The sequence below is a fragment of the Nyctereutes procyonoides genome, unplaced genomic scaffold (assembly GCF_905146905.1).
Source record: "Nyctereutes procyonoides isolate TBG_1078 unplaced genomic scaffold, NYPRO_anot_genome, whole genome shotgun sequence".
Lineage (NCBI taxonomy): Eukaryota > Metazoa > Chordata > Mammalia > Carnivora > Canidae > Nyctereutes > Nyctereutes procyonoides.
In genome coordinates this window covers 56,773,814-56,801,084 of record NW_026575131.1, presented here as the reverse complement: position 1 = coordinate 56,801,084, position 27,271 = coordinate 56,773,814, and the positions used below count along the sequence as shown (strand labels likewise).

General features: G+C 59.2%; 1 protein-coding gene across 2 annotated transcripts; it reads right to left on the bottom strand.

The window, feature by feature from the left end:
- Positions 1 to 152: 152 nt before the first annotated feature.
- LMNB2 (lamin B2) lies at positions 153 to 20,634 on the bottom strand. 2 transcript variants are annotated; one of them, XM_055343203.1, is made up of 12 exons: positions 20,392 to 20,634; positions 13,334 to 13,470; positions 8,254 to 8,410; positions 7,959 to 8,084; positions 4,845 to 5,015; positions 4,638 to 4,763; positions 4,164 to 4,384; positions 3,782 to 4,067; positions 3,594 to 3,701; positions 2,967 to 3,086; positions 2,603 to 2,716; positions 153 to 2,002 (listed from the first exon to the last, which is right to left on the bottom strand). In XM_055343203.1, exons 1-12 carry the CDS (start codon positions 20,593 to 20,595, stop codon positions 1,961 to 1,963), a joined length of 1,812 nt encoding a protein of 603 aa, XP_055199178.1. In that variant the 5' UTR covers positions 20,596 to 20,634; the 3' UTR covers positions 153 to 1,960. The 2 variants fall into 2 exon arrangements, with proteins under 2 accessions (XP_055199178.1, XP_055199180.1); XM_055343205.1 differs by lacking the exons at positions 13,334 to 13,470; positions 20,392 to 20,634 and adding an exon at positions 8,543 to 12,218.
- Between the last annotated feature and the right edge of the window lie 6,637 nt (positions 20,635 to 27,271).

Here is a 27,271-nt window from a genome sequence, read left to right as displayed (position 1 = left end):
GCCGCCCAGGACGTCCTCGGGTCGCACTGCGGGTGCCGCCGCGCATGCGCGCGGCGCGTCACGTGACCGACGGCGCGAGCGGGCCCGAGGTCTCCGACCCTCCCCTCCCGCCGGGCGGGGCCGCCGCGTCACAGCGGACTCGGGGGCAGCACTTAAAACCAAAACGTTTATTGGAGCGTCGTACAAAAGGTTTCCAGTCATAAAATGCATGTTACAAATCATCCGAGAAAGAAAAGACCACACGTTTGGCATGCAAGGCCCCGGGCGCGGCCCGGCAGGTTGAGCCGGTGTCCGGTGCTCCGGCGGGGGGGGGCGGGGGCGGCGGCGGGGGAGCCCTTAAAGCTAAGGACGTCGGACTCCGAGCTGCTGCCCAGCCCCCCCCCCCCCCCCCCGCCCCGGGACGCCTGCAGCACGGCGGCCACCTGCCCGGTGCACCGCGCCCCCCGGGCCTGCCGCGGCCTAGCGTGGTCGCTCCCGTCCTGCGGAGGCCGGGGCACGCCGAGGCCGGGGCTGCGGGCCCAGCTGCCCCGCCGAGGCCCATCCTCCGCGCCCAGGTCCGCTGCGGGCGCCCCGGGGTCGGGCCGGGCCGGGCCGGGCCGGGGTGCGCACAGCCGGCCGCCGTCCCGGGGCCCGTCAGCATCGGGGGCAGCGGGGACACGTTTCCGTCCTTGAGAAGCGAGCCCCGGCCCGCGGACACCACCCTACAGGGGCCTCGGCCCGTCCCAGGGAGGCGGGCGTGGCTCAGTGTTTCGTCTGCAAGACTCGAGCTGCCCTTTCGGAAGGACCCACCCGGGCAGCGCCCCTCCCCCGGGGCGGTCCCAGCGGGGCCCGGGCCGCGGTCTGGGCACTGACCAATGTAGAAAAATAAATATCCATTAAAAAAATAACTTCTGTGTGTCTATGTGGAGGGTGTAAACGGTGAGCGGACGCGGCGGCGGGGTGGGCAGGCCCGGGGCCACCGGGGGCACCGCCACGGCAACGTCCCTTCAGGGGGAGGCTGCGACAGGAGCGGGGCGGGGGTCGGAGCTCAGCCCCAGCACAGGGCAGAGGCCCACACGGGGCGGCGGCCACGGGCGCCTCCCCTGCCGTCGCTGTCGCTCCCCTCACCAGGGCGGACCGGCTCCCAGCCCCGGCAGTGGCGCCGAAACCCAGGGCACCTGCTCCCAAGGTGATCCCACTTCCCCTGCCACCTGTGCCCTTGCCCTTTACCTGGTGACAAGCCTCAAAACAGAGCTGTCCCCGTTCCCATCGCTCCCACCCCGCTGGTCCTGCAAGCTGAAGAACTCAACTACAGAAAGTTCCAGAAACCCAAGGGCCAGCCAGCCAGGAAGGGAAAGGGGCGCACTGCAGGGCGCCCCAGTACGGGTGCCGAGCCCCGGCCAGCGGTCCGCGCACCACCCAACCAGGAGTCACCCCGGAGCCCAGGCCGGGCATCCATGACCTGCACCCCAAGGCCCCGTGCCTGCGGCCGGGCCACCAGAGTTCCACAGCCGATGGGCCTGCCTCCACCAGCTCAGAACCTGGACTCTGGATTTGGTTTTGAACGAGCTTGACAAACAATTCAACTGCTACCAAGTCCTGCCCTCCGTGCACTCAAGGGCCCCAGGGCAGCTCCCGGAGAGGGGGCCCCGCGCGTCTGTGGTGGAGGCAGTGGGGACCCGGAGGAGCCCCGAGCCCGGCCGGGCCCTCCAGCCTGCACGCCCAACCCCCACGAGCCGTCAGGTTCCTTGGCCTTGAATTCAACCAAATAGTGAAATGGGGCACCAAAAAAAACGTCTGGCCAGTGGCGAGGAAGGGAGGGTCCGAGGAAGGCCGAGGAAAGATGCCAAGCCGCCCCGTGTTCCGGCAGAATGCCTACAAATTCTCTAGAAACGTATCAAGGACTAAAGACAGCCAATGATAGAAAAATAGTTTTCAGTGGCTCTGAGTGAAGAAAGACGGGCAATGAGGCGAGTTCCGTTCACATCACGCGGCAGCCTCGCGAGGTGGTCCTGGGGTCCCCCTGGAAAGAAAGGCCGGCAGCCTGAGAGGCCGATGCGTGCCCACCTGGCCAGGCAGGTAGCTGGCGGCCCGCCACCCCTGCCGGGGAGAGGCCGGACCATGGCCTGCCCACCCCAGGACAGCAGCTCCCGGCAAGCTGACGGCCAGCAGCTTCAGCCTCACCTACCCCTGTTCTAGAACCTTCCACATCCCCTTGCTTCTGCTGGGAGCTACACAGCACGTTACAACTTAAAGGTCAGACACCAGCCTTACCTTGTAGAGCTGCTGCAGCTCGGCCCCAGGACCTCAGGAGTCCTTCCCCAAAAAACCGTTTCTTAAGCCCCGGTCTCTCGGGCTGGGGGACCAGCGGCGTCAGGGCCCGTTCATGGAGGACCCTAAGGGCTACGCTGCTGCCTGGAGGTGCTCCTGGGGACCTCGGGCCAGAACCCGAGGTCCAGACAGCGGGCAAGAGCCCGGATGCAAGGCACTGCCCCCACAGCCCACCCCAGCGGCGAGCTGCAGGGCGTCCAGGCCCAGACCCAGCCAGGTGTGCGTGTGCACCTGCCCGCGTGAGGATGCGTGTTCCAGCGCACATCCACGGCTGCCACCTTGGGGCCTTTACCTGCTGATGGAAAAGATCCTCCTCGCCAAACTCCGCTGTCTCCTCTTCTCCTTCCTCCCCGTTCTCCGTCTCCCGCACCACCGAGGACTGCTTCACCGTTCTCATGGCCACTTCCTGTGCAAGATTTGAGCCACAAATGCTTGACCCCTGGGGGGTGAGCACCAGCCCGTCGTGCCGGCGCTCAGGTCAGGATGCTCCGGCCAAGCTCCGGACGCTGCAGAGCCACGCACCAGACCCAGGGCTGCACTCACGGGCCCCACGAGCCAAACTCCGCCCCCGGGTGCCTGTGCACCCAGTGGTGCAGTAAGGGTTGGACGTTGGGGGGGGCCCTCTGGGAGGGACCCTGGCAGGCCTCGGCACCCACCTCCCCATCAGCATTGACCAGGACGGTCCGGAAGCTCTCGCCAGTGCCCCAGCTGTTCTGGGTCTTCCACACGAGCGTCGAGGGGGGGCTGTGGGCCACTCCCGCGCCAGCTGCCCACACCTGGGGACACAGGGGGGCCTCCCCATCAATGCTGGCTCGGTCCCCAGTACCACGTTCCAGCAGCCAGCTCCCTATCGCCGCCCCCGGGTCCAGCCGAGGGACGACATGTCAGGGGACCAACAACCCCCAGATCCACAGTGGCCACGGGCTCTCCCATCAGCAGACGCAGGCCGAGCTGTGCCCCGCGGCCCCAGGGCTCCACTCCTGTGAGTCTTCTATCCCTGTGCAGGGCCCGCCAGCCCACACAGCCTGGCCCCCGTACCATGAATGCTGACACGTCCCAGGGCGCTGCAAAGGGCTCCAGTGGCACAACGTTGGCACAGGTGACCCATGACAAGAGGCGGATGTTCCCAGAGCCAAATCACTCCATGCCTGCCCCCGGCCCAGCCCCATGCCAGTTACCCTTCCCAGTAGTCGCCTGGGCAGTGAAGACTGCCGCCTCCCCCTCCACGAGTGGCCCCCACTGTCCCCACCGTCCCAGCAGCCCGCCCTTCCACGGCCACCTACCGTGACAGTCTGGCCGGCGCGAAGCACGTACTTGGGCGTGAACTTGTAGGCGATCTCCTCCCCTTCCAGGACCTGCCTCTTGATCCTCCAGTTGCCCAGAGACTGGTCCTGGCACAGAGGACACCCGGCCTCACACACAGCTCGGGGAGGAGCCCCCGCCCGAGCCCGCGGGGACGGAGGCCGCTCACCTTGTCCGAGCTGTTCTTCAGCTGCACGAACCTGCCCTCCAGGTCGATCTCCTCGATGCTGACGCCGCCCGAGGCCGAGGCCTGCTGCGCCAGGTGGAAGCTGGTGGTGCTGCTGCTGCTGCTGCTGCCGGAGCCGATGCCACTCGAGCCGGGGCCCGGCGACTCCTCCGCCTCCAGCCGCTTCCGCTTGCTGCGGCCGGAGCGGCCGGCCGTGGACACGCTGCTGCTGCTGGACGTGGCCCGCGAGACAGTGATCCGCGACGACGGGCTGGGGGTCAGCTTCAGCCTGCGGGACAGAGGGGGAGGGGAGACCAGAGCTCCTGAGGGGCGGAACCCCAGGGCCCCCCTTCCCCGCCCCTGCCCCCCACGCCCCCAGCCCCACCTCTCCTCTTCGCCCTCCAGCAGCTTGCGGTAGGCGCTGATCTCCATGTCTAGGGCCAGCTTGACGTCGAGCAGCTCCTGGTACTCAGCCAGCTGCTGCTGCATCACGTCCCGCATCTCTGTCATCTCCTGCTCCTTGGCGTCCAGCATCTTGCGGAACTTGTCCCGCTCCCCGGCCATGGTCTCCTCCAGCTCGCGAATCCGGTCCTCTGCTGCGCTGGCCTGGCAGGTGGTGGGGGTCCCGGAGCCGGGTCAGGCCGGCCTCTGAGGCTCATGCAGAGACGCCCACCCGGCTGTGGCCTCTTCCGCCCTCCTGCCTGAGCCGGCGGGCGCCCACAGCAGGAAAGGGGCCCTGGGGTGGGCGGGGGACAGAAGGACCCCCGAGCATGAGGTTCGTGGCTCGTCTACAGCCAAGTCGCCTGAAGGAGGGTCCCACTGCAGGGGCGGGCCCGGGACCACGGCCCTCAGGAGTCACCTGCTTCTGGAGGCCGGAGAGCTGGTAGCTGAGGGACTCCAGCCGCATGCGGGCTTCCTTCAGCTCCTCCCGGGCAGCGCTGGCGGCCTTGTCGTTCTGGTCAGAGCTCAGCTTGGCGCTGTCCAGCTAGAGGGACACGGGCAGGCCGGTGAGGGGCTGGCGGAGGCCAGGGAGCCCCGCCGCGCACCCTCCAGCCCCAGCCAGCACCTTGGCCTGGTAGGTCTGCTCCAGCTCCAGCTTGTACAGCCGCACTTGCTCGTCGTGCTGGCTGCGCAGCTCCTCCAGCGCCTGAGCCATCCTGAAGTCGTACTCCTGCTGCCGGCTGCTGTCCACCTCCACCAGGCGCCGCTCGTGCCGCCGCCGGGTCTCCCGCACCTCCTGGGGCGCAGCATGGTCATCACTGCACTGCAGTGGGGCCCCGGCCCTGCCACTCACCTGCCTCCTGGTCACCAGTGTCATCAACCCAAGTGCCACGCCCAGGCCAGGGCTCAAAACTATGCAATGAACCGCTGGGGAACCTTCCCGGTTCTTGTTCACACAGTTCACGGCCACGAGTCAGTCACCAGAGTAGACGCGGCCCAGATGTCCCCCATGCACAGGAACGCTACTCAGCTGCGAAAAGGAATGAGGCGCCCACACGTGCCACCCGGGGAACAGACCCTGAGCCCAAGGCGCTCACGGAGGGACCCAGACACAGGAGGCCACGCAGTGTGTGAGTCCACGTGTGTGACACGTGCAGGACGGGCTCGTCCACGGACAGGAAGGGGACTTGGGTGTGGGTGGGAAGTTACAGCTGATGGGCATGGTGTCCTTTTAGGCTGATGGAACATTCTAGTTAGAGATGAAGGCTGCACAACTCTGAATGTACTAAGATCAACCACATTGTACACTTCAAAAGTTTTATGTGTAGGCATATTTTAATAAAGCTGTTGTTAAAAAAAAAAAAAAGCTGTTGTTAAAAGAATTCCTGATGAGGGATCCCTGGGTGGCACAGCAGTTTGGCGCCTGCCTTTGGCCCAGGGCGCGATCCTGGAGACCCGGGATCGAATCCCACGTCGGGCTCCCGGTGCATGGAGCCTGCTTCTCCCTCTGCCTGTGTCTCTGCCTCTCTCTCTTTCTCTCTCTCTCTCTCTGTAACTATCATAAATAAAAATAATAAAAAAAAAAAAAAAAGAATTCCTGATGAGTGGCACCCGGGTGGCTCATTCAGTTGGGTATCCAGTGGGTGGCTCTTGGTTTCGGCTCAGGTCACGATCTCAGTGTCATAGGATCAAGCCCTGAGCTGGGCTTTGTGCTCAGTGGGGAGTCTGCTTGAGATCTTCAACCTGCCCCGCCCACATGCACCTTCTCTCAAATAAATAAAATCTTAAAAAAAGAAAAAGAGGGGATCCCTGGGTGGTGCAGCAGTTTGGTGCCTGCCTTTGGCCCAGGGCACGATCCTAGAGACCCGGGATCGAGTCCCACGTCGGGCTCCCGGTGCATGGAGCCTGCTTCTCCCTCTGCCTGTGTCTCTGCCTCTCTCTCTCTCTGTGTGACTATCGTAAATAAATAAAAATTAAAAAAAGAAAAAGAGGGCAGCCCCGGTGGCTCAGGAGTTTAGCACCACCTTCAGCCCAGGATGTGATCCTGGAGACCTGGGATCGAAGCCCATGTCGGGTTCCCTGCATGGAGCCCGCTTCTCCCTCTGCCTGAGTCTCTGCCTCCCTCTCTCATTCTGTGTCTTCCATGAATAAATAAATAAAAATTTTAATTAAAAAGAAAAAAAAAAAAGAAAAAGAAGAAAAAGGAATTCCTACCAAGCCCATCTCAGGAACCTGGGATCCAAGACAGAGACCCGGCCCTCAGGACCAAGCCTGCGGGTCGCCATAGCCGCACTAAATAAACCAACGGCTGGGGCGCTAGACTTGGTAGGGTCAGGTGCACCCAGAGGGCACTGTTCACCAGCCCCGGGCTCCAAGGGAAGGGGGCTCCCTCCTCCAAGAAACTCACTCCAGCACAGAAAGCAGGCACTTATCACACTGTGCCATCAGTTTGCAAGAACAATAGGGCTGTTTCTCAAGGAAGCCAATCCTGTTTACAGAGAGGCCATGAAGCTCACGGAACCCAGAGCAGCACACCCACCCGCGCAGCGCCCCCTGCGTGGCTCCCCGCCAAGAGCTCCCAGCTGCCAGCCTCGGGGAGCCCCTCCAGGAGCCCCTGCAGGGTACCCTTCGGGCTCCCCTCACAGGTCTCCGCATAGCTCTCTTCCTCCGCCCCTTCCAGATCCCCTCCGAGGCCCCAGTTCTCTGGCGGAGGCTTTCAGGGCTTCCCTCCCGGGCTCTCCCCACCTCCCCTGGCAGCCCTGGCCTGGCTCTCACTGGGCCTGGCGGCAGCTGGAAGCCACTCCTCAGTTGTACGGGCATCCTTCCTGGCAGCAGCTCCCCGGGGGCACTGAGTGCATGCACCAGCTGGCCTGAGGTTCCATTTGGGGCCATGACAGGACAATGGGCTCTGTGATGATGAGCTAGGTGGCCGCCAAGCCACATCCCCTTCCAGAAGACAGAGAACCCCTCGTTCTGCCAGGAACGTCACTCAGGAATGCCATACCCAAGGGCCCGGGCCCAGGGATTAAGAGGCGGGGGTACGGGAGGGGGGGGACCCAAGAAGCAAAGGCAGCAGGTGTGCCCTCCCCTGGCCTTTCACAGAGAGGGTCTGCCCTGGGTTCAGGGGGGGGTGCCCCCAAACGTGTCCATGTCCTAATCCCCAGAACGTGGGGGTGTGACCTTATTTGGAAAAGGGGACTTTGGGGATCCCTGGGTGGCGCAGCGGTTTGGCGCCTGCCTTTGGCCCAGGGCGCGATCCTGGAGACCCGGGATCGAATCCCACGTTGGGCTCCCGGTGCATGGAGCCTGCTTCTCCCTCTGCCTGTGTCTCTGCCTCTCTCTCTCTCTGTATGACTATCGTAAATAAATGAATGAATGAATGAATGAATGAATGAATGAATGAATAATAAATAAATAAATAAATAAATAAATAAATAAATAAGGAAAAGGGGACTTTGCAGATGGGATTAATAAGAGTCTCACAATCAGATCGTCCTGGATGACCTGGGTGGGCCCTAACCCAAAGACAGGGCCCTCTTTGCGTCCTCTTAAGACACGAAGAGCAGAGAACGAGGAGAGGCTACGTGAAGGCAGCCCGGATGGAGGGATGCGGCGACCAGCCAGTGTCCCCGGAGGCTGGGAGAGGCGCGGGACCTCGGGAGGAAGCGCACCCCGCCTGCCAGAAAGTGGGAGGACACTGATGTGCCCACACAGGGAAGGCCCCCTGGCCCAGACTCACCTCCTCAAAGACGTTCTTCCGGAAGTCGAGCTCCTCTTGCAGGCTCTGGCAGCGGTTCTCCAGATCCACGCGCATCAGTGTCTCCTTCTCCAGCTGCTTTTTGGCCACGGCATGACCGTCCTCCGCCTGGGAGACACAGGCCAGCAAGCGAGGTGACGACCCTCGTCTGCCGCACCGTGTGGCTTCTGGAGGCCCAGGGATCCCCTCGGACATGCGCTCCAGCAGGGGGTGTCGGGGGGCTGGAGACCTGGCCCAGGCCGCTCCCCCCACAGGCCGCCTGCCACCTTAAACCTGCCTTGGCCAGCTGGGCGCGCAGCTCCGCCAGGTCGCTCTCCAGGACACGCTTGTCGCTGAGGGCGGCGGCCAGCTCCGCCTCACTCCGGTGAAAGAGGGACTCCAGATCCTTCACGCGGCCCTGGGCCACCGTGAGCTCGCCCTCCCTCTTCTTGGAGCTACAAGTCAGGAGCGGGGTCAGCAAGGGCGGCAAGTCTGGGGCTACGGGAGCCCCCCGGGCAGTGTCGGGGGCCCAGGGACAAGCTCCTCCAGCCTCTGGTGGGGGGCAGCTGCTGCAGGAGCCGACCTACCCTGGCTCTGGGGTAACGGAGCCCGGCCCGTCGGCCCAGAAGGTGCCCCTTCTTCAAGCCTGCTCTGTATCAGCTAACAAATACAAGCGCTCCGAAAAACCTCAAAGAAAGAGCTTGAATGTCAGGTTTTGGTGATTTGGGGACACAGGAGGTATCATTTATGGGAAAATGACTTTTTAAGAAATTAATGTATTGCGACCCCTGGGTGGCTTCAGTGGTTCAGCGTCTGCCTCGGGTTCAGGGCATGATCCCGGTTGTCCCGGGATCGAGTCCCCATTGGCCTCCCTGCATGAAGCCTGCTTCTCCCTCTGCCTGTGTCTCTGCCTCCCTCTGTGTCTCTCATGAATAAATAAAATATTTAAAAAAAAGAAATTAATGTGTAATTTATTAAAGCTGCATATTAAAATGTCAGCCTTTAAAAAGTCAATCTTATTTGCAACCTTGACGTATTTTAAGCAGGTTCCTCTGATATTCTGGTAGACGATGCCCCCAATATTAAAGACAGCAAATTGTTTTTTTCACAGCCAGCCACTACCAGCATGGGCCTGAGGCTCTCCAACACTTCTCAATGGAATTCTCAGTTTTCCTGGAGTTGAATGCAAGCCCAAGAAGGTGACAGCCATCCCCAGCAAGAGTGGGGGCCCCCAGGAGCTCCTCCCAGCACACCTCTCACGGGGGCACTATGGGGGCTGAGCAGCATCCACCCAGTGAGCGAGAACATGGGGGCCATGGCATCGGCTCACATGAGGTGGGGTGGTGTAGACCAGTGCCTTCAGCTCCCGAGCTGCCCGCGTCCTCAACAGCAGCCCTGGGAACACAGAGCTCCACTCGAACATTTTATCATCAGCCTCCACGAGGGTCTCGGGGTCCTGCCATCCCATTCCTGAGTTAAGCCACACAGTCCTGCCTCCCCCGCTCACGGGGGGCTTTGAACCCTAAGCCCCTAGAGCAGGTTTTGCAGGAGTTTGGGGAAACAAATCTTTATCTGTCAACCATTACCAAGAGCCCACTGTGTGGAGAAAGCCACCCTCATGCCAGAGATACATCTGGGAACACCCTAGCTCTCCCGATGCAGAACGTCTTCATGGGTGGCGGTGACAGTGAAACATGCCACTTGTCAGACACGAGTCTGCAACAGAAAGGCAGGGGAAGCAGGACAGGAGGGGAGGGAGGAGCATGAGCCGGGTGGGAACTGCACTGCTGCGCAAGCCCTGCCAGGGGTGGCCCCCAAAATAGATCTGAATGAGGGGAGCAGAAGAATGAGCCACATCCGTTATTTCCGGGAGAAAACTATTCGGGCAGAGGAAGCACAAGTGCAGAGGCCCTCAGGCAAGGTGTGCCCGGGAAGTCTGAGATCAGCAACAAAGCCTGCGTGCCAGGAACAGAGGCATCAGGTGATGGGGAAAACTTCTTTACTTTTCTTAAGTTTATTTAAATAATCTCTACACCCAACGTGGGGCTCAAACTCACCACCCCAGGATCAAGTATCACGTGCTCGTCCAACTGAGCCAGTCTAGTGCCTCAATGTGAAAATTTCTCAATTTTATCCAATATTCAGATTCTGCAGAGCTACACAGAATGGTCCAGAAAGCAGGGGCACTGGGGCCTCCCACTGGCTTACGTCTCACTGGCCACGTCTTACAAGCTTCAGGGCCTTAACACAAATTCCTCATTTGTCTAACAGTAAGTCCTAGAGGATTTGTCAGGCCCTCCACGCGGCTACCCACGTTCCTACCATCACAAGGACGGGATAAACTGGCTAGGGAAAGAACACCAGATCTCAACGGCCCCATCTCCGGCTCTGGAAGGGCTCCTGCACCCAGAACAGCAAGTGAGGCACCCGAGCGCCGGAGGGCGGAAGAGGCGTCCACAGGCCCAGTGAGGACAGGAAGCCTGCCTTGTGGGGCAGGGGCCACAAATCCCTGGATTGGCCATTCCTTTTGTCCCGCCTGCCACCTGCCAAGCCCAGCATCAGGCCAATCTGCTTGCAGGCTGAGTAAAGTGACTCTTGCGACAGTGGGCACAGCTGCCAGCCACAGACGCTGTCGCAGAACAATGGGAGCAGCTTAACACGGCCCCAGCAGCCCCGGGCATGGAACATCCCGGCAAGTCAGGACAGAATCCTGGCACAGAGGACACTTGATGGCTCAGGGAGGGACATTTTCAAGAGGCTCCTTGTGGCAAAAGCCCCCTGCAGTGGGGGCGTGCAGGGGAGAAAGTACGAGACCAGCCAGGATGGCTCCGTCTGGGTGAAAGCTGCTGCTGCCACAGACTTTTACTTTTTTCTTTTCTTTTCTTTTAAAGATTTTCTTTATTTATTCATGAGAGACACAGGCAGAGGGAAAAGCAGGCTCCATGCAGAAAGCCCAACGCGGGCCTTGATCTGGGGACTCCAGGATCACGCCCTGAGCTGAAGGCAGGCACTAAACTGCTGAGCCACTCAAGGATCCCCACTTTTACTTTTTCCTTTAAACTATTTTGCATTTTCTGCTTTCTTGACAGTGAACATCTGTGACTGATAAGCAGAAAAAAAAACAGGGCTTCTTAGCCCAGACAGGGAGCCAAACACAGGATCACAGGCATCTGGAGGGTTCTGGAATCTGTACTGATCCTAGAGAGAGTGGCTGGAGTCCCAGGCTCTGGAATTCACTAAATTTTCCCCAAAAAGCACAAATCATTTTTTAACTAAGAAACCTAAAAAAAAAAAAAGAGAGAGAGAGAGAAGAAAGAAAGAAACCTAATAAAATGAGGCACTGGGTGGCTCAGCAGTTAAGTGTCTACCTTCGGCTCAGGTCATAATCCCGGGGTCCCGGGACCAAGTCACATATTGGGTTCCCACAGGGAGGCTGCTTCTCCCTCTGCCTGTGTCTCTGTCTCGCTCTGTGCCTCTCACGAATATAAACAATCTTTAAAAAAAAAAAAAAGAAAAAAAACTAATAATTGATGAGATACACAGTCTACGTGGCTGTTTAACAGTGCAGATGGCCTTTGCTCCTTGGCCAAAGACCGGGTGCCTTGACTGTGTGGGTCTACCTCTGGACTTTCTGCTGTGTTCTCCACGGAAGAACCCAGGGGCACATCCCTGAGAGAAGCCCATCTGAGGCGGCTACACACCATGTGGTTCCAAGTCTAGGACGTTCTGGAAAAGGCAGAGCTGTGGAGGCGGTGAAAGGACCTGTGGTGGCCGGGAGTTTGGAGGGAGACAGGAACAGGTGGAGCAAGGGAACTGGCAGACACAGCGTCCTTATATACCTGCCCAAAGCCGCGGAAGGTACCGCCCACGGGAGTGAACCCTGACGTCAGCTCTGGCGCTGCCTTGTCTCTGACATTGCACACGTGCTAATGCGTGGTGTGTAAGGTGTTTACAGTAGGAAACTAGAGAAGAGATTTTAGAAACTTTGTTTCTACTCATCTTCCTATAAACTGCCTAACTACCACCCCCCAAACTCTATTTAAAATAAAATGGAGGGGGATCCCTGGGTGGCACAGCGGTTTGGTGCCTGCCTTTGGCCCAGGGCGCGATCCTGGAGACCCAGGATCGAATCCCACGTCGGGCTCCCGGTGCATGGAGCCTGCTTCTCCATCTGCCTGTGTCTCTGCCTCTCTCTCTCTCTCTCTGTGACTATCATAAATAAAAAAATAATAAAATGAAGTGAAGTGAAGTGAAATGAAATAAAATAAAATAAAAAAATAAATAAATAAAATAAAATATAAAATAAAATTAAATTAAAATAAAATAAAATAAAATAATTAAAATAAAATAAAATAAAATAAAATATAAAATGGACACACCCGGCAGCTCAGTGGTTGAGCGTCTGCCATCGGCTCAGGATGTGACCCCGGGGTCCTGGGACCGAGTCCCACATCGGGGTCTCTGCAGGGAGCCTGCTTCTCCCTCTGTCTGTGTCTCTGCCTTTCTGTTTCTCATGAATAAATAAATAAAATCTTTAAAAAAAAAAAGAGTAAGAAGGGAAAAAAACCCTCACAAATGTGAAGGCGACCCTGTTGACAGTTAGGACTGTGAGTGGGGGCTCTGAACCAGGACTCAGTCCTGGTCACTGCTAAGCTGAGGGACCCTGGACAAGCCTGGCCCCTGCCTCAGTTTACCCGAGTAGGGACAGTCCGGCCCTGATCACATCTGACCGCATGCCGTCCCGTACAGTGTCCTCTGTGAAGCACTTTGTTCAGGTACCATCCCCACCAGTGGCGCCGGGTCTCCACGCCATCCGCAGGCCTTTTACTCATAAGCAGACCCGAGGGAACATGCCTTAGAAGAGAAGAGGCCGGGCCCAAAGGCCGCCCACCCACCCGGCCCGGATCCACGCTCTGGGATTCCTGGGCGGGAGGGAAGCAGACCCCATTCCCCGGGCGGGGCTCCCGACAGGAGCCCTGGAGGCTGAGGGAGCGCGTCCAGGTCCCTGGGGCCCCGACACGGCGGGGGTGGGGTGCACACCAGTGGCTCCTGAATCCAGGGCCGAGGGGAGGCTGGGCCGTGTGGCCTGGGGCCTCCTCTCTGGGAGCGGCGGTCCAGCAGGAGCAGCTCCCCAAGACTGTTTCAGGACAGCTGCTCAGATTTCAAATCTGCCTGGGGCTGAATTACGTGGGGGGGGGGGGGGGACAAAGGTGGTGGGAAGGGGCACGTAGGAAGCCAGGCCACAGAGCACCCTCCAGGGGTGCGCACCCCCGGGGCCAGTCACAGGACCCTGCAGCAAGGGTGCCCAGGTGTGGGGAGGCCTGCCCTGGACACACCATGCCTCAGCGTCTGGGCGGCCAGTGCCGCTGCACACCTACCTCTTGTTCGCCTCCTCCAGCTCGGCCCTCAGTTTCCCCAGTTCGATCTGCAGCCGGGCCCGCTCCCGCGCCGTCTCATCTAGCACCCTGCGGGCATCAGCCAGCTCCGACTCGTACAGCGTCTTGATGCCGCTCACCTGAGGGAAGCAGCAGGCCCAGGTCAGGGAGAACCCCCTTCCCCACCAGCAGCAGGGGTCCCCGGGCTGGACACAGTCCCAGTGATGCGGGGACCTGCCCAGCCAGCCCCACCTGCCATGTCCCCTCATCCCCTGCCCCGGCCACCCACCAGCGGGCACACGGCTCATGCTTCTCGTGCCTTCTCGCCCCCAGCCTCCCCCCACCGTGCATAGGGCCGGGCGCAGGTGTTCACAGGTACCTGCAACCAAACCCGGACAGAGAGAGGCCCTCAACCCCACTAGGGCGGCTAGAGTCAAAGAGACAAAGGGGAACAAATATCAGCAACACAAAGAAATCCCACGGCCCATGGAAGCCAGCGGGGCAGGTCCCCTCCACCCTAGCGAGTCCACTGCCAGAACCTACCACCCGGGAGAAGTGACATGCGAATCCGCATGAACCCGTGTGCATGTTCACAGCACAGTTCACAGCAGCCAGAAGGTATAAACGACCCCAATGTCCGTCGGCGGACGAGCAGATACACACTGTGTTCCCCACGCACGAGCACATCCTTGGGCCGTGAGCAGGAGTGAGGTGCCCACGCGCCGCCCCAGGGATGGGCCCCGAGTCCCTGGCGCTCAGGGAGGGAACCAGACACAGGAGGCCCCGCAGGGTGTGAGTTCATGTGTGTGACACGTGCAGGACGGGCTCCTCCACGGACGGGGAGGGGACTCGTGGGGACCGGGTGGGGGGTGACTGCTGATGGGGGCCAGGCTCCTATGGGGGATACGGGAATGTTCTGGAGCTGGACAGAGGCGATGGCTGCACACCTCTGAACACGCTAAAGCCACCGACGCGCACAGCGGGATGCGAGAGCCGCAGGGGACGGGAACTCAGTTCAATAAAGCTGCGGGCGGAGGCCCAGCCGAGGCGCTCCCGGGCCGCAACGAGCGCTGCAGCGTCTCCCACGAAGCTACAGGATACCAGCGGGTGTCGCGCTGGGGGTGCACGGCGGCTGGGACCCCTCCTTCCACGGGAAAGGCCCCTGAGCAGAGGGGGCCGGGGAGCTGCCAAGGACCTGCCACGTGGGGTGACCACCATCGCGCCTGCAGGGACCGAGGAGCTTCCCGGACCTGGGACTTCAGAAGAGCTGGGGCTCTAACAGCCCGTCTGAGACCCGCCTTCCACATGCGACCCCCCCACCCCCCCACCCCGCGCATCCTGGGCCTCAGTCCAGCAGCTCCCAGTCACTTCATCCCATAGGTAAGGCGGGACACGGGCTCCTGGGCCCCATCTCACAGATGGGGAAACGGAGGCACAGAACAGTAAACTGGCCTCTCCTGACCCGTCGCTGCAGGGCAGAGCAGGCCCACTGGGGGCAATTCCAAGAGGATGACACATGCTGGTGGAGCAGAGACGAAGGTTCTCCCTCCTGCACCCTGGCCACCACCGCCCACCGCGACGGCAGGGGCCTCGCTCCCGCAGAGCCGGTCACTGTGGCCACGCCCGATGTTTCCAACGCTGGGAACTGGACTCCGGAATCGACCTTAGGTCACAAAGTGGCCACTCCTGTCTCCAGAGGTAGCTGGGCACCCATGTTTACGCGCCCAGCTCTGTGTCCTGCCATCCTACCTTCCAGAACTCTCCTAAGCCGGGGGGGGGGGGGGCAAGATCCCCTCCCCCACCCCAGACTGGGGTCCTTTCTCACACACCCCCACATCAGGTGGGGGTCCCGGGATGACCAGGAACCAACACAGCAGTCATAAAGGTGACCTAGTACTGAGCCGGCTTGGGGGCGGGGCAGGAGAAGCGATCATGACACTGTATTTAGTTCTCGATACCGGGGCTCAGTATGGGGGCTCAGATGCCAGACTGGGGGGCTCAGTGGTTAAGCATCTGCCTTCGACTCAGGGTGTGACCCCGGGGTCCTGGGATTAGTCCCACATCGGGCTCCCCGCAGGGAGCCTGCTTCTCCCTCTGCCTGTATCTCTGCCTCTGTTTCTCTCATGAATAAATAAATAAAACCTTAAAAAAAATAAGTTCTCCATACTTCAGTCAGTGGAAGCTTTGCACTAATTTTAATTTTTTTTTAAGTAAACTCTACCCCCAGTGTGGGGCCTGAACTCACAACTCCAACATCAGGAGTCACATGCTCGGGATCCCTGGGTGGCGCAGCGGTTTGGCGCCTGCCTTTGGCCCAGGGCGCGATCCTGGAGACCCGGGATCGAATCCCACATCGGGCTCCCGGTGCATGGAGCCTGCTTCTCCCTCTGCCTGTGTCTCTGCCTCTCTCTCTCTCTCTGTGACTATCATAAGTAAAAAAAAAAAAAAAAAAAAAAAAAAAAAAGAGTCACATGCTCCACTGACTGAGCCAGGGGGCATGCCAATAATTTTAATTTTTTAAACATTCCAGTAAAACGTTAGTTGTCCCACTGCCCCAGCCCGACGCCAAGGAAACACCAGGTGGACCCCAGCAGAAGGACATCCTACAAATTCCTGACCAGTGCTCCTCACGACTGCCCAGGGCGTCCACACCAGGGGAGCCTCAGAAGTGGTCTCCACCCCAACAGGCCCAAGGAGATGTGACACCTGATCGCCCCGTGGGGTCCCCAGGGCTCCTGGGACAGAGAAGTGAGGGGAAACTGAGGACTCCCAAATGAAGTACGGGTGTTAGCCAATGACGTTGATATGACGTCAGTACTGGTAAAATCACTGTGATAAACGCTGATGGGGGGACAGGGGGGGCATTACTGGGGGAACCGGGTTGGGGTACACAGAAACCCGGACTACCTTTCGCCATTTTTCTGTAAATCTAAAACTGGCCTCAAAATAAAGATTGAGGACATAAAAATACACCGTATCGCCTGCCTCCACGACTGAGATGTTTGGCACCCCCCGATTCCCTCGTCCCAACCCCGCACCAAGGCCACACTCTCGCTGCCACCTCCAGCGTCTTGTTTGAAGTACCGTGTTCTGGGGTGCCCGGCGGGCTCCGTCGGGGGAGCGCGCAACCCTTGATCTCAAGGTGGGAGTTCAAGCCCCGCAGTTGTCGGATCACTTAAAGCACCAAGTTCTCGCAGTGGCTCACTCGCTTATCGAGGCCGGTGGAGCCAGGCCCTCGGGCCACATTCCATCCCACCCGCTGTGTTGTCCCGCCTGCAAACCCAGAACCGTCTGTACACCTTTAAGTGGCTGGGGGCTGGGGGCGGGGAGAAATCCTGCGACACAGGTGAACTGCAGGAATTCAGGTCTCAGAGCGTATAAATAAGGTTTTCTTGGCGCGCAGCCCGGCCGTCCCCCTGCACGTCCCCCCCCCCCCGCGCGGGGTGCGGGCGGCCTCCCACAGTAACCCCCGGGCTGAGGGGCCGTGACCACACCTCCGGGCCTTGGAGCCGAAAATGCTGACTTTGGCCTCTTCAGAAAACATTTGCCAACCCCGCTGCAGCCCTGGGACAATTCAGAACATTCTTGCAGAGCACAAGCTCCCAGCCTCTTTCAGGCCACTAACAGGTGTGCTCGGGGCAGGCCCCCGCCTCCCGGCACCTGTGACCCGCGGCTTGGGCCTTTTGTCTTTTATGGCATCTGCAAGCGCCAAGAGTGAACAAATGTGTCAGCATGTGTTGGCCGGGGAGGGGTAGCATGGGGGGAAGTCCAGATAACCCGAGGTGACCCGTGCCTGTTCCTGTGTCTCTGGGGCACAAAGTCTTCCCGGCTGGGAACCACAGCTCTGCAGGCAACCCCCAAACACAGGCCACCCCCAGTGCTGCTACTTCCTCCCCCCCAGCTCCCTGGGAGCCCCCTACCTGCCCCCCCGCAGCAACAGGACACCTGGGCAGGTAAGGGAAAAGAAACCGAAGGCTAGAGGAACTTAACACCCGACTGGGGAGGCTCCCTGGAGAACTGCCCCCCCTCCTGGGTCCCATCCCTCCCTGCCGGCTCCCAAGAACTCTCTCAAACAGCAATCGTGCCCAGCCCGGCCCCAGTCCTTCCAGAAACCCTCCAGCGATACGAGCACACGAGTATTCAGCACAGCACTGCCCACCCGAACAAGAGAAGTATCGTCGGATACCCGGGGGGACTCGTACGTGGGCACGTGAGAGCGAGCGTGCGCGTGGGCAGAAGGGCAAGGGCTTGCAAGCTTCAGGTTTCCCTCAAGCACCTCAACTGGACTTTACTGCGAGCGTGTGGTACGCTTGTAACGTTTTACAGACATCCTCAAAGGGTTCCTGAGGTGGCTTCTCCTGATGGCATTTGGGGCTGGAACATCCTCTGGGGTGGGGCCACCCTGAGCACTGGCGGGGGGGCGGGGGTGTGCGGCACCCCTTCCCCACCCACTCGATGCCAGGAGCACCCAGAACACGATGAACATTAATGTCCCCGGCATCACGCACGTCCCCTGGGGCAGCATCCATCCAGGTGAGAAGCTGCTGTACAGGTAAAGCGCACACCGCTCAGCCCACGTCCCTCCTCCTGGAGCCACCTTCCCAGCGCCCTCTGCGCCTCTGCCCACCCACCTCACCACAGCCCATCAAGCCTGGGCCCCACTGTAGCCCAAGGCCGTTTCCAGGTCCAGCCCTCTGAACAGCCCATGAGGGCACCCTAGGCTCGCGGCTCCAGCACCCCCACCCCACAGTCACCAGCTCCCCCCACTGCCCAGGGGAGAGGGACACTCATCACCTGGCCCACAGGCAGCTGGAAGCTCCAGGGGAACAAGCTGGTTGCAAGTCCCAGCTCCAGCTGAGGGCACACCCCTCACCCCCAGGTGACACCTAGAGCCCCTGCATGGCCCCTGAGGTCACAGTGGGGCAGGTTTATCACCCACAGCAAGACTGCCTTTGTTCCCATGAGTTCGTCTGGATTCCAGAAAGCCCAGACCAGCCGAGGAGTAACGCTGCTGCCCAGACAGACTGGCCCGATGGGGTTCCCCAGGCCCTCTTGCACGCACTCTGTGTACAGCACCCACTTCCACTGGGCCCAGCAGGCCCGTCACCCCATCTGCAGGTGGCACAACCAGGCCAAGGGAAAGACGAGAAAAGCGGACGGCGCAGCAACCAACCCCGGTTCCCTGCAGGCAGGCACCGGGCCGCATCCTGAGGACACACGCATGGCCGAGGCAGGTGGCCACGCTCGCTGGAGGGCCAGGGCGGGCGAGTCTAGCTCCTAGCTCCGTGTTATAAAGAACAAAACCCGCCCAAGGTCACACAGACTAAAAGCAGGTGCATCTGAATTTGAATCCAAGCGCGAGCAGTATAGACAGCACCTCCTACCAACCTCCTTCGTCCCCATCACCCAAGCCACTTTCTGAGCCATTCCCTATCCTGGCAACTATCAGAGGCAACAGAACCCACGGGATACCTCCTCTGGGCGCCTGTCCTCCTTCTACAAAACAAACACTAACAGGCAAGGCCGGGCAGGTAGCACAGGAGGGGGCACTGTTTCCATTTTACAGAAGAGGCACCGAGACCCAGAGTGTAAGTGACTTGCCCAAAGTCACACAAAGGGTAAGTGGCTCCCAGAAATGACCCCCCAGCTGCTCTCCCACGAGTCTGTCCCACAGTCCACAGTCAGGACAGGGCAGCCGAGGCTCAAAGCACATTCTGGCTTCAGGGCCTGGCTCTCCTACTGGGCCTTCAGGGGGAACTACAACGTTGAGCACCGCCCCCCTGATTCAGAGGAAACCCATTTGGGTTTTAGGGGGCCAGCAGGGGTCCAGCTGAAGGGGGGGGGGGCGCCTGGGCCCAGTGAGGGCTGGTGTAGAGTTGAGCTGGAGCCACAGTTCCCAAGCAAGGAAAGAACTCAGCCTGGACCCCCGGACGTCCGGCCCCTCGAATGCCCCCCCAGGGGCGGGGCTTGCCCAGCCCCTTCCTCCTCCATCTGTAGTGAAGCCCTGGGACCCATCTGGAACCCAAAACTTCCTGCTGGATCCCCAAAACCAGACGTCACCCCATCCCCTCATCCCCTCCAGGTTGTAGGGCCTACCAGGCTCCAGCCCATCAGCCAACCGGGTGCCCCAGGGCCCAAATGAGGACCTCTCTCTAATTTCCCCTGGGGCATCAGACGCCCCCCCCCCCCTCCGGGGCCCACCCAGCCCAGGTGCGGGTAGGAGATGGAGCCCACAGCCTAACCACCTCCCCGGAATTCAGCACAGGACCCTGCAGAGCTGGATGGAGAGCAACGCATGGGACGCCTCCCTGGGACCCCCACGAGACCCTCCACCCTCCCAAGGGCCCCTTCCCACAGCCTGAACTCCCAGGCTCCTCGGAGACCAGAGAACCCCACCACATCTCCCAGGACGCCGGAGCATCCCGATGCATCCTGGGGCTCCCCGCCACTCTTAGGGGAGCTAAGAGATCCCGGCCAGGGGATCCCCAGATCTCCGAGCACTCAAGGCTCGGGCCTGCCCCAGCTCCCCCAGTCGCCCGGGCATCCCTCTGGGGGGATCCCTCTGAGGACCGTATGCCTCACTCGGGGAGGGGGGGGGTACATGAAACCCCCTGCGGGGCCCTCGGCGGGCGGGGCCTGCCCCAGGGTGCACCCCGCGCTTACAGGCGCCCGAGAAAGCCGGGAAACCTCCGGTGGGCGGGGCCCGGTCCAGAGAGCATCCCGCATCCCTCGCTCACAGGTCCCCCAAAGATCCCGCGGCCTTCTCCGTGGGCGGGGCCTGCCCCAGGGCGCACCCCCCGCCTGGGCCCCTCTCCCCGAGACCCCCTGAGGGTCTCCTCGTGGCGGGCCCTCTGGCCTCCAGACCTCACGGGGGGGGGTTCCCCGAAACCCGCGGAGCATCCTCCGAGGCCGGAGCCCCCCAGCGCCCCCGGTGGGCGGGGCCTGCCGAGCGCCCCCTCCGAGGCCCGAGCCCCCCCAGCGCCCCCCCAAGCCCCGCGGACCCCGGTGGGCGTGGCCTGCCGAGCGCCCCCTCCGAGGCCGGAGCCCGGCTGCGCGCCCACCTCGCGCGTGGTCACCTCCTCCCTCTCGGAGATCTTGAGCAGCAGCCGGTCGTTCTCGAGCTCGAGCGCGCGGACGCGGTCGATGTAGTGCGCCAGGCGGTCATTGAGCTCGCGCAGCTCCTCCTTCTCCTGCAGCCTCGACAGGCGCGTGGGCGACAGCGGGGTGGCGGGCCCGCCCGCGCGGCCGGACAGCGGCGTGGCCATGGCGGCGGCGGCGGAGGGGGCGGCGGCGGGGGCGGCGGCGGCGGCGGCTGCTCGGGGCCCGCGCGGCTCGGGACGGCGGCCGCGGCGCAGCGGGCTCATTCAATCCGCGCCGCCGACCAAGATGGCGCTCGCCGCCCGCCGCCGCGGAGCAGCCTGGGACTTGTAGTCTGTCGCGGCTGCGCGGGGCGGCCCGGGAGCTGTAGTTTCCTGCGCGGGCGAGACCCCCTCCCGCGCTGTGCTTGGCTGTTTGTTCCTCCCACTGCCTGCGGGCGTCCGGGGCCCAGTCTCCGTCCTGAAACCCCCAGCTCGACCGCAAATGACACCGGGTTTCTTTCCAATAACCACTGTCCCCGCTTGGATCTCCTACCCCGCTCTCTGGAGTCCTATTAAAATTAGAGGTGAAGGAAACTCAAAAACAAGCTCAGTGATGTCGTTTACATGTAAAACAAAATAATAATAAAATAAAATAAAAATTTTAAAGGTTTTATTTATTTATGACAGACAGAGAGGCAGAGGGAGAAGCAGGCTCCATGCAGGGAGCCCAACGTGGGACTCGATCCCGGGACTCCAGGACCACGCTCTGGGCCAAAGGCAGGCGCTAAACCGCTGAGCCACCCAGGGATCCCCTTAAACTAAATTAAAAAAAAAAAAAAGGTAAAATGTAAAATGTAAAATAAAAAACTGAGCTCACAGCAGCGCCTGGCTGGCTCAGTCAGAAGAGCATAGGACTCTAGATTATCAGTTTGAGCCCCCCATTGATTGTAGAGATTACTAAAAGAAAAGAAAAGAAAAGAAAAGAAAAGAAAAGAAAAGAAAAGAAAAGAAAAGAAAACAATAAACTTAAAAAAAAATAACCGAGCTCACAGATACAGAGAACAGGTGGTTGGCGGTTGCCAGTGGAGGAGTGGGAGGCAGGCAAAACAGGTGAGGGGTCAAAAGGTACCAACTTCCAGTCATACAATAAATAAATCAAGGGGAGGTAATTAATAACACTGTTTCCGCATATTTGAAACTTGCAGAGAGAGTAGACCTTAGACGTTCTCTTCACAAGAAAAAAAATTATGTGTGCTGATGGACGCTAACTGCACGACTGTGATCATTTCAACAATGTACACAAATATCAGATCATTAGGTTGTACACCTGAAACTACTACAATGTTATAATATATGTATTATACCTCAGTTTAGGGACCTCAGGGTAGCTCAGCGGCTGAGTGTCTGCTTTCAGCCCAGGTCATGACCCTGGGGTCCCAGGATCGAGTCCCGCATCGGGCTCCCTGCATGGAGCCTGTTTTTCCCTCTGCCTGTGTCTCTGCCTCTCCCCCCCCCCCCCGAATAAATAAAAATCTTAAAAATAAAATTAATAAATAAATAAATAATAAATACTTCAATTTAAAAGAACAAAAACACCTCAGGGAAAGAAGCCAGGCACAAAAGGCCACATATCGTCTATATGATTCCACTCATTTAAAATGTCCAGAAGAGGGATCCCTGGGTGGCCCAGCGGTTTGGCGCCTGCCTTTGGCTCAGGGCACGATACTGGAGACCCGGGATCGAATCCCATATCGGGCTCCCGGTGCATGGAGCCTGCTTCTCCCTCTGCCTATGTCTCTGCCTCTCTCTCTCTCTCTCTCTCTCTCTCTCTCTCTCTCTGTGACTATCATAAATAAATAAATTAAAAAAAATTTTTAAAAATAAAATAAAAAAATAAAATGTCCAGAAGAGGCACATCCACAGAGCAGGGTGTTGGCGCACGACCATCCAGGCCGGAGTTTCCTGTGCTGGGCCAGGGTGCAGGGGAGCATCTCCAGGTGCATGCCAGCAGCACCATGCCCCCTCCAGTCTGATCAACCAAAATATCTAGACATTTCCACCTGTTGCCTGGAGGCAAAATGGCCCCCAGTTGAGAACCACTCCGTTCCTCTCACCTGGGACTTGCCAGAAGAACCTTCCTTCCCATACATCCCACGTGGGGGATTTGCCTTAAACTGCCTGCTCAGGGACTCCAGCAAAAGGCACCCGGAGAACTGATTGCCCTTCCAGCCTTCTGGGGAGGCCAGAAGGTGTCCCCACCACGCATCCTCACCTGTCAGGAACACCTGATGCTCACTCAACTCCCCTCTCTGGGGGGGGGGGGGCGAGGGGCACCACCTGAGAACCAGGGCAGGAACCAGTCAGTTCCCAGCTCACTGTCACTATGCCGTCTTCTCCAAAGCTCCCTTGTGCTTTGATTTTTAAAAATATTTTATTTATTTATTCATGAGAGACACAGAGAGAGGCAGAGACACAGGCAGAGGGAGAAGCAGGCCCCCTGCGGGGAGCCCACGCGGGACTCGATCCCGGGCCCCGGGGGTCACGGCCTGAGCTGTTGGCTGCCCCTCATCCCTGGGAATAGCCGGCGCCGCAGACAGTCGGGAGGATGCGCGGGCGCTCAAAGCGGAGCAGGGGTCCCTGACGCCCCTGGGGCAGGGCTGGGGGGGAGGGGGAGGGGAAGGGGCGAGGAGGGGAGGGGCTGACATAGGCGGGCGCCGGGGGGTCTCCCGCCCCAGAGCGAGCTGCAGCGCCCTCCTGGTCAGAGCTCCCGCTGACCGGCGCCCAGAGCCCCCCCGGGACCTGGTCCCCACTCGGGGCCCTGCGGGGTCCCACCCGCGCGAACCTGCGCTTGCGCGCCCATCCTGTCCCGGCCCGGACGCCAGCGCTCCTCCCTCCTCCGCCTTCCCGTCGGTGACCCTATTGTGGCCCCAATGCCCCGCCCCGATCTCCGGGCGCCGGGGGCTCCCCCCACCCCACGCGGGACCCCCGGGGGGGCTGGACTGCAAGTCCCAGAGAGCCCTGCGCTTCCCGTGGGTGGGGTCCGGGGCTCCCCCTCCCCGGGCGGTTTGGGAGGCGTCCGCCACTTTCAAATTTTGGCGCTGGGCGGGCGGGCGGGGCGGCGACCGCGGCTCCCAGCCCCCCCCCTCCCCCGCGAGGTCGGGCTCCCCCTGCGCAGGCTGCCCCCGCCCGGAGCGCAGGCGGGATTCGAACCCAGGACGCGCCGGCCCGGAGCGCAAGAGGGTTACAGGCTGGGTCGGGGCGGGGGCGGCGCCCGGGCGAGCAGCCCTCCTCCAGGCGCTGCCCCCCCCCCCCGGGCCCTCCACGCCCCTCGCCCCGCGCGGGCTTTGGCGCCAGATCTTTCAAACTCTCACTCAACGGCTGCCCCTGGCTCGGGGCCGCCCGAGGACCCGGATTCCGGAGCCTGGATCTGTGCGGCCTGGATTCCGGAGCCCCGCGCGCGGGGAGGGCTCACTCCGGAGCGGGGCCAGGCCTGGGGGCTCACCCGGCATCTAGGAGCAGAACTCGGCCGCCGCCCGAGGGCTGGAGCCTATAATCCCAGATGGAACCTGGGTTGGTGGGGGGGATGCTGAGGCTGGCGGGCGGCTGTGGCCTACGGGGTGGAAGGCTCTAGAGGCATAGGCCAGTATTGATGGAGTCCCCTGTGCCAGGCCTTGGAGCCGCATCAGTGTGACCCAAACAGAGATCCTTGCTGGGGGGGTCGGGGGGGGGGGGGTGGACAGGGCACAGATACACTTCACAAGCCAACCACATGGCTGGTGGAAGAGGGAATGTGGGCAAACAAGGTCAAGGGGCTCGGGAGCCCCTGCGTAGGGGGATGCACTTTTTTTTTTTTTTTTAAGATTTTATTCATTCCTGAGAGACACCGAGAGGCAGAGATACAGGCAGAGGGAGAAGCAGGCTCCCTGTGGGGAGCCTGATGTGAGATTCGACCCCAGGACCCCGGGGTCACGCCCTGGGCGGAAGGCAGATGCTCACCCACTGAGCTACCCAGATGCCCCTGAAAAGGTTATTTTAAAACTGAGCCTTGAAAAAATAAATAAATAAAAATTAAAAAAAAAATAAAACTGAGCTTTGGGGGCACTTGGTAGCTCACTGGTTGAGCATCTGCCTTCGGCCCAGGGCATGATCCCTGGGTTCTGAAATCGAGTCCCACATCAGGCTCCCTGCATGCAGCCTGCTTCTCCCCCTATGTCCCTGCCTCTCTCTGTGTGTCTCTCATAAATAAATAAATAAACAATCTTTAAGTAAGATGAAACTGAGCTTTGGGGACCCCTGCAGGGGCTCAGCGGTTGATCCCGGGATCCCGGGATCGAGTCCCACATCGAACTCCCTTGCAGAGAACCTGCTTCTCCCTCTGCCTGTGTCTCTGCCTCTCTCTGTCTCTCTCAGGAGTAAGTAAATAAAATATTTTTAAAAATAAAACAAAACAAGATAAATAAAACCGAGCTTCGTGGAAGCATTAGTGCAACCATTTTGATTTTTATCCAGCTTTATGCTTTCAAGCAGTTTCGGGGACAGATGTGAAACAAGTACGTGACCTAACGTTAGTGTGCTAGTTATCTGTCACTATGTAACAGAGACCCAAACGCAGTGGCTTAAAGCAACTCACCTTTCTTATCTCCGTGGCTCAGGAATCTGGGTGCGGAGTAGCTGGGTCACCTGGCCAAGGCTTCATGAAAACTCACTTCAAGCTCACTTGCACAGAAGGATCCAGCCCCTGCAGGCTATAGGCCTTAGAGTGTCAGGCGGGCCGTTGTCCAGGGGCTGTCTCAGTTCCTTATCACATAACAGAGGTTCTCGTTCGGGTTTTGAAACCCTCTGTATTTGTTGTAATAGGAAAAACAAAAAACAAAAACAACCCAAATATCTATCCAACAGTGGACCCAAACCTCCACGGACATTTACACGGTGGAAAATGATGCTGCGGTGAAGATGAATGCCCCAGGGACACGCATCCCCAGAATGACCTCCCAGGTGTAAGATTGTGCAAAGAAAGCAAAGCCCACAAGACTACCAGCAATATCCCCACCATTTTTATAAAATTCAAAACCTGGCTAACCTAGCTGATGTGATGCAATTGAAAGGAAAAGTGGAAACATGATTACTCAGAAGTCAACACGGTGGTGTTGTCTGGTGAGGAAGGGGGTGACAGGTGGGGATGGGTACGTGGTGGGGGCTTCAACACAGGGTCACATCCTGTTCTTTTTTTTTTTTTTATGGTAGTCACACACAGAGAGAGAAAGAGAGAGAGGCAGAGACACAGGCAGAGGGAGAAGCAGGCTCCATGCACCGGGAGCCCGACGTGGGACTCGATCCCGGGTCTCCAAGATCGCTCCCTGGGCCAAAGGCAGGCGCTAAACCGCTGCGCCACCCAGGGATCCCCCACATCCTGTTCTGAAGGCTGGTCGTTGTGAAGTCTCTACTCTATAAGCTGGACATGTAAGTGACAGATGTTTTTTCTGTGTTTGATAAATTTCATATATCAAAAATGAAAAAAAAAAAAAAACACCACCTTGGGCTGCTTTGTAGAACAACGTGGTCCCGGGGCGCCTGGGTGGCTCCGTTTGGAAAGCGTCTGCCCTCGACTCAGGTCGTGATCTCGGAGTCCTGGAATCGAGCCCCACATCCGGCTCAGCAGAGAGTCTGCTTCTCCCTCTGCCCCTTCCCCTGCTCATGCTGGCGCTCTGTCTCTGAAATAAATAAATAAAATCTTAAAAAAAAAAAAAAAAAAAAAAAAAAAAAACGGGCAGCCCCGGTGGCTCAGCAGTTTAGCGCCACCTGCAGCCCAGGGCCTGATCCTGGAGACCTGGGATCGAGTCCCACGTCGGGCTCCCTGCGTGGAGCCTGCTTCTCCCTCTGCCTGTGTCTCTGCCCCACCCCAACCCCCTCTTATAAATAAATAAAATATATATAAAAAAAAAACAACAACGTGGGCCCAATATAAATAGAATACCCTACGCCAAAGAGAAATGATAATCCTGTGACCTCATAGACCTGTTAACTATGCTCCCTGGTAATCATGTTGCAATATGTAAATGTGTGAAATCAATATACATTGTACACCTTACAGTTGCACAAGGTCATATGTCAACTATGTCTCAATTAAAAAAAAAAAGAGTATCCTAGGGGTGCCCCTGGGTGGCTCACTCTATGAAGCATCTGCCTTCAGCTCAGGTCATGATTTCAGGGTCCTGGGATGGAGCCCTGTGTTGGGCCCCCTGCTCAGTGGGGAGTCTGCTTCTTTGTCTCCCTCCCTCCCTGCTCATGCTCTCTCTTGCTCTCCCTTTTACTCTCTGTCTCAAATAAATAAAATCTTTAAATTTTTTTTTAAATTAAAAACAATTTTTTAAATTAAATCTTATTATTAAAAATTAATTAATTAATTAATTAAATCTTATTTAAAATGTGGTTTTAGGGGATGCCTGGGGGTCTCAGTGGGAGCATCTGCCTTCGGCTCAGGGCATGATCCCGGGGTCCTGAGATCGAGTCCCGCATCGGGCTCCCTGCATAGAACCTGCTTCTCCCTCTGCCTGTGTCTCTGCCTCTCTCCGTGTCTTTCATGAATAAATAAGTAAAATCTTTAAAAAAAATTTTGGTTTCAAGATGGCTGGCTGGCTCAGTTGGAAGAACATGTGACTCATGATCTCAGGGTCATGAGTTTGAGTCCCATTTGAGTGCAGAGATGACTTAAAAAAAAAACTTTAGGGATCCCTGGGTGGCTCAGCGGTTTAGAGCCTGCCTTAGGCCCAGGGCGCGATCCTCAAGTCCCAGGATCGAGTCCCGTATCGGGCTCCCTGCATGGAGCCTGCTTCTCCCTCCTCCTGTGTCTCTGCCTCTCTCT